This window comes from Phoca vitulina, unplaced genomic scaffold, assembly GCF_004348235.1.
Source record: "Phoca vitulina isolate PV1807 unplaced genomic scaffold, GSC_HSeal_1.0 scaffold60, whole genome shotgun sequence".
In the NCBI taxonomy this organism is placed as follows: Eukaryota; Metazoa; Chordata; class Mammalia; order Carnivora; family Phocidae; genus Phoca; species Phoca vitulina.
In genome coordinates, this window is record NW_022589763.1 from 92634 (window position 1) to 105496 (window position 12863).

The 12863-nt window shown below is 54.4% G+C and overlaps 1 protein-coding gene across 6 annotated transcripts in view; it reads left to right on the forward strand.

The window, feature by feature from the left end:
* The window catches only part of LOC116623721 (cohesin subunit SA-2-like), a 62983-nt gene that overhangs the window by 11857 nt on the left and 38263 nt on the right, over positions 1-12863 (forward strand). For all 6 annotated transcript variants that reach the window (XM_032391104.1, XM_032391105.1, XM_032391103.1 and 3 more), the window contains 4 exons: positions 327-479; positions 2305-2401; positions 4070-4146; positions 7743-7814. In XM_032391104.1, coding sequence (XP_032246995.1) covers positions 327-479; positions 2305-2401; positions 4070-4146; positions 7743-7814 — 399 coding nt within the window. The remainder of the gene's footprint in view (positions 1-326; positions 480-2304; positions 2402-4069; positions 4147-7742; positions 7815-12863) is intronic.

A 12863-nucleotide genomic window follows, 5' to 3' on the forward strand; every position in this document is an offset into this window, starting at 1 on the left:
CCTCCTATGTCATCAGACACCATGTCCCCTCCCCATCCTGAGACACTGGGTCCTCTCCTATGTTCTCAGACGCTGTGTCCCCTCCTGTGTCCTTTGACACTGCATCCCCTCCCCATCCTGAGACACTGGGTCCCCTATGTCATGACACCGCATCCCCGCCCCATCCTGAGCACATTCCTCTGTCCTGAGACACAGTGTCCCATCCCCATCCTCAGACACGGCGTCCTGTGCTCTGTCCTGAGACACGGTGCACCCTCCTCACCCTCCCCGGGACACAGAGCTTCCCATGCAGGGTGCAGCCCCGTCATGGCCTCCTTTGGTTTTAGGCGCAGGGAGCACCCTCGGGGGGCCAAGATGTCAGTGGGCCTGGCACCCGCCGGCGAGGGCGGCCACCGCGGAAGCACCGCAAGAGGAAGGTGGCCATCAGCACAGAGGTGACCCTCTTTGAGATGGTCGCCCTGGGGAAGAACTCGGTGCAGGTACTGCCTGCTGTGGGGTGCGTGCGGTGGGGCGGGTGCGGGGGTGCAGCAGACGTGGGGGCCTGTCTGGCGTTTGTCGCTTCTCGCGCCACATGGAGGCCGGGTGTCCTCGCAGAGTCACGGCCGCACCCACTGCAGCCTGTGCTGCCCGGCCCACTCTGTGGTCATGTGTGCCCGTCACACATGCTCAGCACTGCCCGTCACATGCACCTGATCACACACGTACACACACGTGCTCACCACTGACCGACACATGCACCTGATCACACACGTACACACACGTGCTCACCACTGCCCGTCACATCACCTTATCACACACGTACACACACGTGCTCACCACTGCCTGACACATGCACCTGATCACACATGTACACACACACACACGTGCTCACTGCTTCCTGTCACATGCACCTGATCACATGAGTGCTCACCGCTGCCCATCACACCACCTGATCACACGTGTACACATGAGTGCTCACCACTTCCTGACACACACCTGATCACACACATGCACACACACACCGCTCACCGCTGCCCGTCACTCGCACCTGATCACACATGTACACACACGTGCTCACCGCTGCCCGTCACTCGCACCTGATCACACATGTACACACACGTGCTCACTGCTGCCTGTCACATGCACCTGATCACACACGTGCTCACTGCTGCCCGTCACACGCACCTCATCACACACACGAGTGCTCACTGCTGCCCGTCACATGCGCCTGATCACACACACACATGTGCTCACTGTTCCCTGTCACATTACCTGATCACACATGTACACGTGCTCACCACTGCCCGTCACATGCACTTGATCACACATGTACACACATGTGCTCACCACTGCCCGACACATCATCTGATCACACATGTACACACACGTGCTCACCACTGCCCGTCACATGCACATGATCACACATGTACACACACATGCTCATCACTGCCTGACACATGCACCTGATCACACATGTACACACACAGACGTGCTCACTGCTTCCTGTCACATGCACCTGATCACACACGTACACACACGTGCTCACCAATGCCCAACATGCACCTCTTCACACATGTACACACACACACACACATGCTCACTGCTTCCTGTCACATGCATCTGATCACACATGAGAGCTCACCGCTGCCCATCACACCACCTGATCACACGTTCACACATACATGAGTGCTGACCACTTCCCGACACACACCGGATCACACACATGCACACACACACGTGCTCACCGCTGCCTGTCACTCGCACCTGATCACACATGTACACACAAGTGCTCACCGCTGCCCGTCACATGCACCTGATCACACACATGCTCACTGCTGCCTGTCACACGCACCTCATCACACACACACACGTGTGCTCACCGCAGCCTGACACACGCACCTGATCATACACGTACACGTGCTCACCACTGTCTGACACACGCACCTGATCACACACATACACACATGTGCTCACCACTGCCCGACACATGCACCTGATCACACACGTACACACACGTGCTCACTGCTGCCCAAAACATGCACCTCATCACACACACACACACACACACACACACACACGAGTGCTCACCGCAGCCTGACACACGCCCCTGATCACACATGTATATACATGTGCTCACCCCTGGCTGTCACATGCACCTCATCACACACACACAAGTGCTCACTGCTGCCCGTCACATGCACCTGATCACACACGTGCACATAGATACACACAAGTGCTCACCACTGGGATCATATTCATGATCGCACATGTGTCCTCATGGCTGGCCGGTCCCACACACCTCACCCCTGGCTGTTGCCCCTGCAGACGGCCGTCGAGGAGTGGGTGCAGTCCTATAAAGAGGACAGGGAGCTGGCCTTGCTGGACCTCATCAGCTTCTTCGTCCAGTGCTGTGGCTGTGAAGGTGAGCCCTGCTCCTGGACACTCGTGGGCGTCCCCACATGTGGGCCCGCTGGGCCTGCCTTTCTTGCCCACATGTGGTTGTAAGAGACTGGGCGGGCTGGGGCTTTTCCAGAGGCTGGTTTAGTGTAGGTCGGAGACTTGCTTCTTCTGTGAGCACCATTATCTCAGAGCGAAGGGTGATTGTCCCCCCAAGGAAAGATCCATCCACGTCCTGACCCCAGGACCTCAGGATGTGACCTCGTTGAGAAGAAGGACCTTTGCAGTTGTGAGCAGTAAGATAGTCCTTAGGGTGGTCCTAGTCCCGCAAGACTTGGTCCTTGTAAGAGGAGGGACGCAGGGGCACCTGGGTGGCTCAGTCAGTTTAAGTGTGTCACTCTTGGTTTCAGCTCCGGTCATGCTCTTAGGCTTGGATTGAGCCCTGAGTCAGGCTCTGTGCTCAGCGGGGAGTCTGCTTGAGATCCTCTCTCTCTCCCTCTCCTTCTGCCCCCTCCCACTCATGCACTCTCTCTCTCTCTCTCTAAAATACATAAATAAAATCTTAAAAAAAAGGAGAAGGGGAGAGATGCGGACACAGAGGAGAAGCCACATGAGGACGGAGGCAGAGACAGGAGGGACGCGGCCACAAGCCTAGGGACGCCTGGAGCCCCAGAAGCTGGAAGAAGCAGGGAGGAGCCTCCCCTGGAGCCTTGGCTCTTTCCAAGTTGGGGGTTGCTGTGGGTGGGCTCTAGCGGAGGGCCATGCTGGGGTCCGTGACAGTTCTGTGTCTCCTGCCTGGCACCCATGTTGCGGCTCACACAGGATGCTGGCCAGTGAGCTGCTTTCACAGGAGCCTCAGGGCGCCAGACGGGACACGTGTGGGGTCGTCACACCCTTCCTCCTGGGGCTCCGGTCAGCACAGCATGTCAGCGGGGCCGAGGGCAGCTGGGCCGTCAGCCTCCACACGGGGACCTCCGGGTGCTGATGAACAGCGCAGGTTATGCTGCAAGAATGCCGGAAGCCGAAGCTCTCCCAGCTGTGTACAAGGGGGCAATTAAACACACAGAGCGTGAAAATTACTCGGTCCTGCCCAGCAGGGAACACCGACCCTTGCTGCCACGTAGAGGACTTTGAACACATGGTGCTCAGGGACAGATGCAGGCACCTCAGCGCACACAGGCTGACCCCATGTGCACGAAATGTCCAGAGCGGGCATGTCCACAGACGGACGGCGTCTCAGCGGTTCCTGGGGCCAGGGAAATGATAGGGGACCACTACTGTGGGGGGTGCTTCCTACAGTGGGCTGTAGCGATGGGTGACTGCAGTGAATACACGCACCGCTGAGGTTCATACTACGAGTCCGTTGTTCGCTGTGCGCCTTCCATCTCCATCAGTCATCACCAGCGAGCAACCGGGGGCCTCGTCCTCCCTCTGGAACCTGACGCAGGGGCTGTGGGGCCAGGACCGGCCTGTCGAGAAGCCCCCGTGGCATCTGGCTGGGCGCCCTGAGGGTGCCTCATGAAAGCCCCGTGGTGTTACACACGCATTCACACTGTTGTGCGGGGGCCACAGCACGTGTAGAGCCCAGCCAGTGAGGCTAGATGCAGTGGCTTCGCCGCCCTCTCTCAGGGACGAGGTGGTGTCCCCTAGGAGGAGGGTCGGCTTGAACCACGTTTCCTTCTTTCTCTCGCAGGGATGGTGACGGCCGAGCTGTGCCAGAGCAACCAAGGCCAGAACGTGGTGCACAAAATGACTGAGAAGTTTGACCAGGTGGGGCGGGCTCCACGCACTCTTGTGAGCCTGGGGCCTGAGGTCACGGGAGCTTCCTCCTGAGCGGCGCTACCCTGGCCCCCCCGGGCACGCGGGCTTGCGATCAGGCCTGGGGGTGGAAGGAGCTGAGGCATCCCCATTTCCTGGGTAGGAGCCGTCCTCCTCTGCTTCCCTGGGAGAAGCGGGCCTTTTGGGGCTCCGTGTTACTTTATAAAGACTAACGTGAACCATAAATATGGGACATTCTGTCACGTACGGGGAAAATACGGCTATGAAATGGTACTCATGTGGCCGTCATCCAGAGGAAGAAACAGAGCGAGGCCAGCAGGTGCCCAGACGCGCCCTGGGCCCGCCCGGACCACCTCCCCGCGGTGACAGGAGTATGTCCCTGAACTTGGTGCTCACAGTATTTTGGCACTCTGGCTATGCTGCGCACGGGCACCCGTGCATGCCAGCCCCGCTCTGCCCGGCTTCCAGCTCCGTGCCCGGGAGACACCAGTGTTCAGTGTGGCGTCTCTGAGTCTCCGTCACAGACACACAATTTAAGAAATAATCTATATACATGTGAATAATGTCGAGTAAACATCTACGTCATGGCTGTGGAATGTTCTATCGCATGCGTGTGCGTGGTTCATGTCCCCATTCTGCTTCTGTTGGCATTCGGGTTGGTTTTGAGCTTTTTCTCTGTGTGGCTGTGGACGTGCGTGTCCGTGGGTCCTGCTGTCCGTGTTCCCGTGTTTGCATGTAATGAATGTATGCGCGTTTGACTTTGTGGTGTGAGGCCAGCTTGTTTTCATGGCATCTCCACGTGTGCATTAGGCTGCGTGGCTCCTCATCCCCGTCAGTGTTGGCTGCTGGATAGTTTTTGCCAGTCTCGTAGTTGTATGCATGGTTCAGTTCCCCAGACTGTTAGTGAGTTCAAGCACCTCCTTGCATTTAAAGACGGTTTTCTCTTGTTTAACATGTTGTTTTCATTGTGGAAAAATACACCCAGCATACAATTTGCCGTCTTAACCATTTCAAGTGCATAGCTCAGTGGCATTGGGTGCATTCACACTGTTGTGCGACCATCCCCACCATCCGTCTCCAGAACTTTCCTTCATCCCAACTTGAAATCAAACACTATCTGCCGGTCCCCCAACCCTGGTCCCTGGCCCCACCATCTACTCTCTGTCTCTGTGGATGGGACTCTTCTAGGGACCCCGTGTACGTGCAGTCTCACAGGATTTGTCCTGTGTTTGGCTCATGTCCTCAAGCTCCATCCACATCCTAACAGGCATAGGAATATCCTTCCTCTTCAAGGCTGCATCATGTTCCACTGTATGGGAACTCATCCTTTCAGCGAACAGACGTAGTATCTACAAAATTTCTCACATCTTAAAATACTTAGAAAGTGTCTTCAGAAAGTCTTGTGAATCAAGTCTGTGAACAGTAACTGTTTTCTTTTAACTTTTTATTTGGAGCAATGTCAAACGTAAGAATAGGGGAAGAATACACAAACTTCACCTGTGTTCAGCAACTAATGCTCTGCCGTCTTCAGCTTATCCCCCATGTGTGCACGTGTGTCTCTGTGCCGTGCATGCACACGCGTGTGCACTGTGCACGTGAGCGAGCAAATGCATGTGTGTGTGCCGTCTTCAGCTTATCCCCCATGCATGTGCATGTGCCTCTGTGCCGTGCATGCACACGCGTGTGCACTATCCATGTGAGCGAATGCACGTGGGTGTGTGCCGTCTTCACCTTATCCCCCATGCATGCGCATGTGCCTCTGCTGTGCATGCACACGCATGTACACTGTGCATGTGAGCGAATGCACGTGGGTGTGTGCCATCTTCAGCTTATCCCCATGCGTGCCCGTGTGCCTGTGTTCATGCACACGTGTGTGCACTGCACGTGAGCGAGTGCACGTGTGTATTCCATCTTCAGCTTATCCCCCATGCGTGCACATGTACCTCTGCTGTGCATGCACACGCGTGTGCGGTGTGCACGTGAGTGCACGTGTGTATTCCATCTTCAGCTTATCCCCCATGCATGTGCATATGCCTCTGTGCTGTGCATGCACACATGTGTGCACTGCACGTGAGCAAGTGCACGTGTGTATTCCATCTTCAGCTTATCCCCCATGCGTGTGCCTATGCCTCTGTGCTGTGCATACACGTGCGTGTGCAGTCTTCACCTTATCCCCCATGCATGTGCACGCACACGCGTGTGCACTGTGCACATGAGTGAGCAAATGCACGTGTGTGTGCTGTCTTCACCTTATCCCCCATGCATGTGCATGTGCCTCTGTGCATGCACACATGTGTGCAGTGTGCACGTGAGTGAGTGCACCTGTGCACTGTCTTCAGCTTATCCCCCACACGTGTGCATGGGCCTCTGTGCTGTGCATGCACGTGCATATGCACTGCACGTGAGCGAGTGCAGGTGTGTGTGCTGTCTTCACCTTATCCCCCATGCATGTGCATGTGCCTCTGTGGTGTGAATGCACACACATGTGCACTGCACGTGAGCGAGCAAATGCACGTGTGCACGTGCGAGTGTGTGTGCGCAGGTCCATGCATATGCACAGGTGTGTTTGCCACTGTGTGTGTTCACCAGAACTGCCCGTAAGGGGGCTGCAGACTGAATTGGGCCCTGTGTCCTCGTGTGTGGCCGTGAGCGCTCCTGTGTGACTGTGGTCCTGTCCTCACTCTCGGGCACTCTAAGTCACTGGAGGACAACATCTGTGTGAAGGGTCTGCACACATTACCATGCCTGTCTCAGGAATGTCCTTCACGTTTGTTTCTGTCCCGTTCAGGGTCCAGCTAGGGTCCCCACACGACATTTAGCCATCTGTGCCCGGGCTCCCTTGAAGCCCACAAGTTTGGCACTTTGGAGAGCCCAGGCCCGTAATTGAGGAGGATGCCCCTACTTGCTTCCGGCCTCTGTGTCCCCGAAATTAGCTCCTTCCTTGGGGTCACTCAGCGTGTCCCTGACTCAGTTGGGCCTCTTTCCTCAGAGAGCTCCCGTCACCAGATCGGGGTCCCGTTCGGTCTCCTCCCACCTCTGAAGTAGCAGTGGGGGCTTTGCCTGCCCCTCAGCCTGTATGCCTCATGGGAGACCCTGCGCTTCCCAAGGAGCAGGCCCCTGGAGACAGTGTAGGGAAATGCCATATTGTGCAGGGCCCGCAGCGGGCAGGGTGACACGCACAGCCACGGCACTGGCCGTATGGAGACGTGGCTGGTGAGCATGAGAGGCTCCAGCGCTCCCGGGTCCTCTGTGCAGAGTGGCGTCTCCCCATGCTGCCTTCCAGAGATGACACAGTGCATGCTCTCAGTGCCAGCCGAGTACACGGAGTGGCTGAGCGCCACAGACGCAGTCCGTCCACACCGCTCCCGAGGACACTGACGCGAAGGTGGACGTGGACTGCTGTTGTGGAGACAGGCTGTGCATGCTGTCGGCTGCTCAGAGCCGTTCCCCCCTCACCCACGGGCTTCGGCCTCCAGGGGGGATGCAGCCCAGCTCCCAGCACCCCGTGCTGCATGGGCCTGTCCTGCCGGGATGCGCTGCAGCCAGGGACACTGGACTTGACCGGCACGTCTCGTCTGTCCTTGCAGGAGACTGGGCTGTACTACAAGAAGTTTCTGGCCTACCCCTGGATCCTGACCATCATGTGGCCAGAGAAACTGGTAACACACATTCCACTGTTTAAGAATGGGGTGGTTCTGCATGGCTTCCCGGGATGCCCGAGGCTGACGGAGCCCCGGGTGGTTCCCGTGGAGTTCCCAGCATGGGGTGGGCGCCCTGATCACCGACGAGGGACTGCGGCCATGTGCCCGGCTCCCACGGGAGCCGCCTGAGCTGGCCCTGCGGACGGGGTCCTGCCGGCACAATGCATGCAGACCTCACTCTATCCGGACTGCGGCGAGGGGGGCTCGGGCTGACCCGACCCCGTCCTGTCCACACTGAGTGCAGTAGAGCCTCCGAGTCTTGTCCACAATGCGACAGGACCTGACTGCTCAGTCCACACTGAGTGCACTTAGGTCCCATGACGTGTTGCTTTAAATGACAAGGTGAAGCCAGACTCTGTGCGCAGTGGGACAGTCAGACCTGACCTGTCCTGCAGAAGTGAGTTCATCCAGTGAGTTCTGTCCACACTGGGACAATTTGACCAGAGCGAGTTCGTCTACACTGGCACGTTTAGACCTGACAGTGTTCTTCCTACTCTGTGTCATGGAAACTGACTCTTCTCTCTACACTGGCACATTTAGACTGGATCATGTTCTGTCTACACTGTGTCATGGAGTCCTGACGTGTACTGTCTACACTGGCTCATTTAGATCTGATCATGTTTTGTCTACACCGTGTAATGGAGTCCTGACGTGTTCTGTCTACACTGGCACGTTTAGACCTGACAGTGTTCTTTCTACTCTGTATCATGGAGCCCTGACTATGTTCCGTCTACACTGGCACATTTAGACTTGATCATGTTCTGTCTACACTGGGACATTTAGACCAGAGTGTGTTCTGTCTACACTGGCATGTTTAGACCTGACAGTGTTCTTTCTACTCTGTGTCATGGAAACTGACTCTTCTCTCTACACTGGCACATTTAGATCTCATCATGCTCTGTCTACACTGGGAAGTTTAGACCTGACAGTGTTCTGTCTACGCTGTGTCATAGAGCCCTGACTGTTCTGTCTACATTGCATCATGGAGCCCCCTGACTGTATTCTGTCTACACTGGCACATTTAGACCTGATCATGTTTTGTCTACACTGTGTCATGGAGACCTGACTGTTTTGTCTACCCTGATCATATTCCGTCTGCACTGGCATATGGAGACCTGATCACGTTTTGTCTATGCTGTGTCTTGAAGATCTGACTGTATTCTGTCTACACTGGCATATGGAGACCTGATCATGTTTTGTCTACGCTCTGTCTTGAAGATCTGACTGTATTCTGTCTACACTGGCATATGGAGACCTGATCATGTTTCGTCTACGCTCTCTCTTGAAGATCTGACTGTATTCTGTCTACACTGGCATATGGAGACCTGATCATGTTTCGTCTACGCTCTGTCTTGAAGATCTGACTGTATTCTGTCTACACTGGCATATGGAGACCTGATCATGTTTTGTCTATGCTCTATCTTGAAGATCTGACTGTATTCTGTCTACACTGGCATATGGAGACCTGATCATGTTTTGTCTACACTGTGTCATGGAGACCTGACTGTTCCATCTACACTGGCACATTTAGACTGGATCGTGTACCATCTACACTGGCACATTTAGACCTGATCGTGTTTTGTCTACACTGTGTCATGGAGACCTGATTGTTCCGTCTACACTGGCACATTTAGACCGGATCATGTTCCATCTACACTGGCACATTTAGACCTGATCGTGTTTTGTCCACACTGTGTCATGGAGACCTGACTGTTCCGTCTACACTGGCATATTTAGACCTGATCATGTTTTGTCTACGCTGTGTCATGGAGACCTGACTGTTCCGTCTACACTGGCACTTTTAGACTTGATCATGTTCTGTCTACACTGGCACATTTAGACCTGATCAGGTTTTGTCTACGCTGTGTCATGGAGACCTGATTGTTCCATCTACACTGGCACATTTAGACTGGATCGTGTTCCTTTTACACTGGCACATTTAGACCTGATCGTGTTTTGTCTGTGCTGTGTCATGGAGCCCTGACGGTGTTCTGTCCACACTGGCACTTTTAGACCTGATCATGTTTTGTCTACGCTGTGTCATGGAGACCTGACTGTTCCGTCTACACTAGCACATTTAGACCTAATCATGTTTCGTCTACACTGGCACATTTAGACCTGATCGTGTTTTGTCTATACTGGCACATTTAGAACTGATCGTATTTTATCTATGCTGTGTCATGGAGCCCTGACTGTTCCATCTACACTGGCACATTTAGACCTGATCATGTTCGTCTACACTGGCACATTTAGACCTGATTGTGTTTTGTCTACACTGGCACATTTAGACCTGATCGTGTTTTGTCTATGCTGTGTCTTGGAGCCCTGACTGTTCCGTCTACACTGGCACATTTAGACCTGATCATGTTTCGTCTACACTGGCATATTTAGACTTGATCATGTTTTGTCTATGCTGTGTCATGGAGACGTGACTGTTCTCTCTACATTGGCACATTTAGACCTGATCATGTTCCGTCTACACTGGCACTTTTAAACCTGATCATGTTCTGTCTACACTGGCACATTTAGACCTGATCATGTTCCGTCTACACTGGCACACTTAGACCTGATCGTGTTTTGTCTACACTGGCACGTTTAGACCTGATCGTGTTTTGTCTATGCTGTGTCATGGAGACCTGACTGTTCCATCTCCACTGGCACATTTAGACCTGATCATGTTTCATCTACACTGGCATATTTAGACTTGATCATGTTTTGTCTATGCTGTGTCATGGAGACGTGACTGTTCTCTCTACATTGGCACATTTAGACCTGATCATGTTCCGTCTACACTGGCACTTTTAAACCTGATCATGTTCTGTCTACACTGGCACATTTAGACCTGACTGTTCTGTCTACACTGGCATATTTAGACCTGATCATGTTCCGTCTACACTGGCACATTTAGACCTGATCGTGTTTTGTTTATGCTGTGTTATGGAGCCCTAACTGTGTTCTGTCTACACTGGCACACTTAGACTTGATCGTGTTTTGTCTACACTGGCACGTTTAGACCTGATCGTGTTTTGTCTATGCTGTGTCATGGAGACCTGACTGTTCCGTCTCCACTGGCACATTTAGACCTAATCATGTTCGTCTACACTGGCATATTTAGACCTGATTGTGTTCCCTCTACAGTGGAACATTTAGACCTGATCATGTTTTGTCTACACTGGCACATTTAGACCTGATCGTGTTCGTCTACACTGGAACATTTAGACCTGACTGTTCTGTCTATACTGGCACATTTAGACCTGATCATGTTCGTCTACACTGGCACATTTAGACCTGACTGTTCCGTCTACACTGGCACATTTAGACCTGATCGTGTTCCGTCTACACTGACACATTTAGCCCTGTGTTCCGTCCACACTGGCACGTTTAGAGCTGACCATGTTCTGTGTAGTCTGTGCTGTAGTCTCTGCATGCTGTTGTGACAGTCACTGTTGGAACGACCCAAGCCGTCAGGGTTTCTGTGGCCATCCGCATCTGGGTGGAGAAGGGTAGAACAGGAGTGTTGTAGGGCGCCGTGTGGCCGGCCCCTGGCACAGCCACTGCAGGTGTCCTGTGGCTGGAGATTCACCTAGTGTCCTTCATATCATTCATTCCTCACCATCTCGTGTGTGCAGATGAGATACCATGTATTAGTGCATTTCACAACGAGGGTGTGGGAGGGTTTCTCACAAAGTGCACTGAGTTTGGGGAGTGAGGACCGACCTTGCAGACCCGGTTAGTGACCTGGTCTAGCCTCGGAATGGGGGGGTCTTGGGACATGTTTGTAACCCCGTTAGTGACCTGGTCCAGCCTCGGGATGGGGGGTTTCGGGACGTGTGTAACCCGGTGAGTGACTTGGTCTAGCCTCGGAATGGGGGGGTTCGGGACAGGTTTGTAACCGTGTTAGGGACCTGGTTTAGCCTCCGAAGGGGGGGGGGGGTTTCAGGACATGTTTGTAACCCCGTTAGTGACCTGGTCTAGCCTCGGAATGGGGGGTGTGTGTGGATAGAGGCTGGAGGCGGGTTGTCCCGATGAACGTCCTGCCGTGCGCGTGGATAGAAGCTGGAGGCCAGTTCTCCTGATGAACGTCTTGCTGTGTGTGTGGATAGAGGGTGGAGGCTGGTTCTCCTGATGCACCCCTTGCCGTGCACATGGATAGAGGCTGGAGGCCGGTTCTCCTGATGCACCCCTTGCCGTGTGCGTGGAAAGAGACTGGAGGCGGGTTGTCTGATGACTTAATTGCGGGGCACATGAAGGAAGGAGGCAGGAAGGCTGATGGGCGGCTGGTGAGCTGTGCCGTCCACACCTGCAAGCCCACGGTGATCTCTTCTCTTCCCCATTCCCCGTCCCTGACTCCACCCCTGGCAGAGTCATGGAGTTTCTTGTCAGCTCAGCGGGAACAGGAATGCGCTAAGCCCCCAAAGCGCCAAAGTATGCTTTTAAGTACCTTTCACGTCCACAATGAATATTTAAAGCACCTGAAATCACCCAGAACCAGAGTGAAAAACAGGAGGGCCTGGCTTCTCTGGGATGAGTGTTGGGGAGGTGCCTGCACGCTTTCCTCAGGGTGACCTAAGGTCCTAGAGACCTGGCTCCTTCCCACACGTGGGGGTCCACCCACACAGCCTACAGACCTGACCAGGGGGACGTGGGACCATTCGCCCAGGTGCAGGGTGTGGGAGAGTTGGGGTGATCCTGGTGGGTATGGATATGTGACCCCCAAGTTCTGGGTCTCGGGGGGTTGGGGTCAGTGGGTGAGTGTGTATATCTGACCCCCGCTAGGTGCAGGGTCTGGGAGAGCTGGGGTCACTGTGGTGGGTGTGGATATGTGAACCCCCAATGTAGGAATGGGAGTGTGGGTACCCTGTGTCAGAGTGGACGTGTGACCCCCAGGTTCAGGGTCTGGGATATTTGGGCTCACCCTGTGTCAGAGTGGATGTGTGACCCCCAAGTTCAGGGTCTGGGAGATTTGGGGTCACCCTGTGTCAGAGTGGATGCATGACCCCCCCCCCC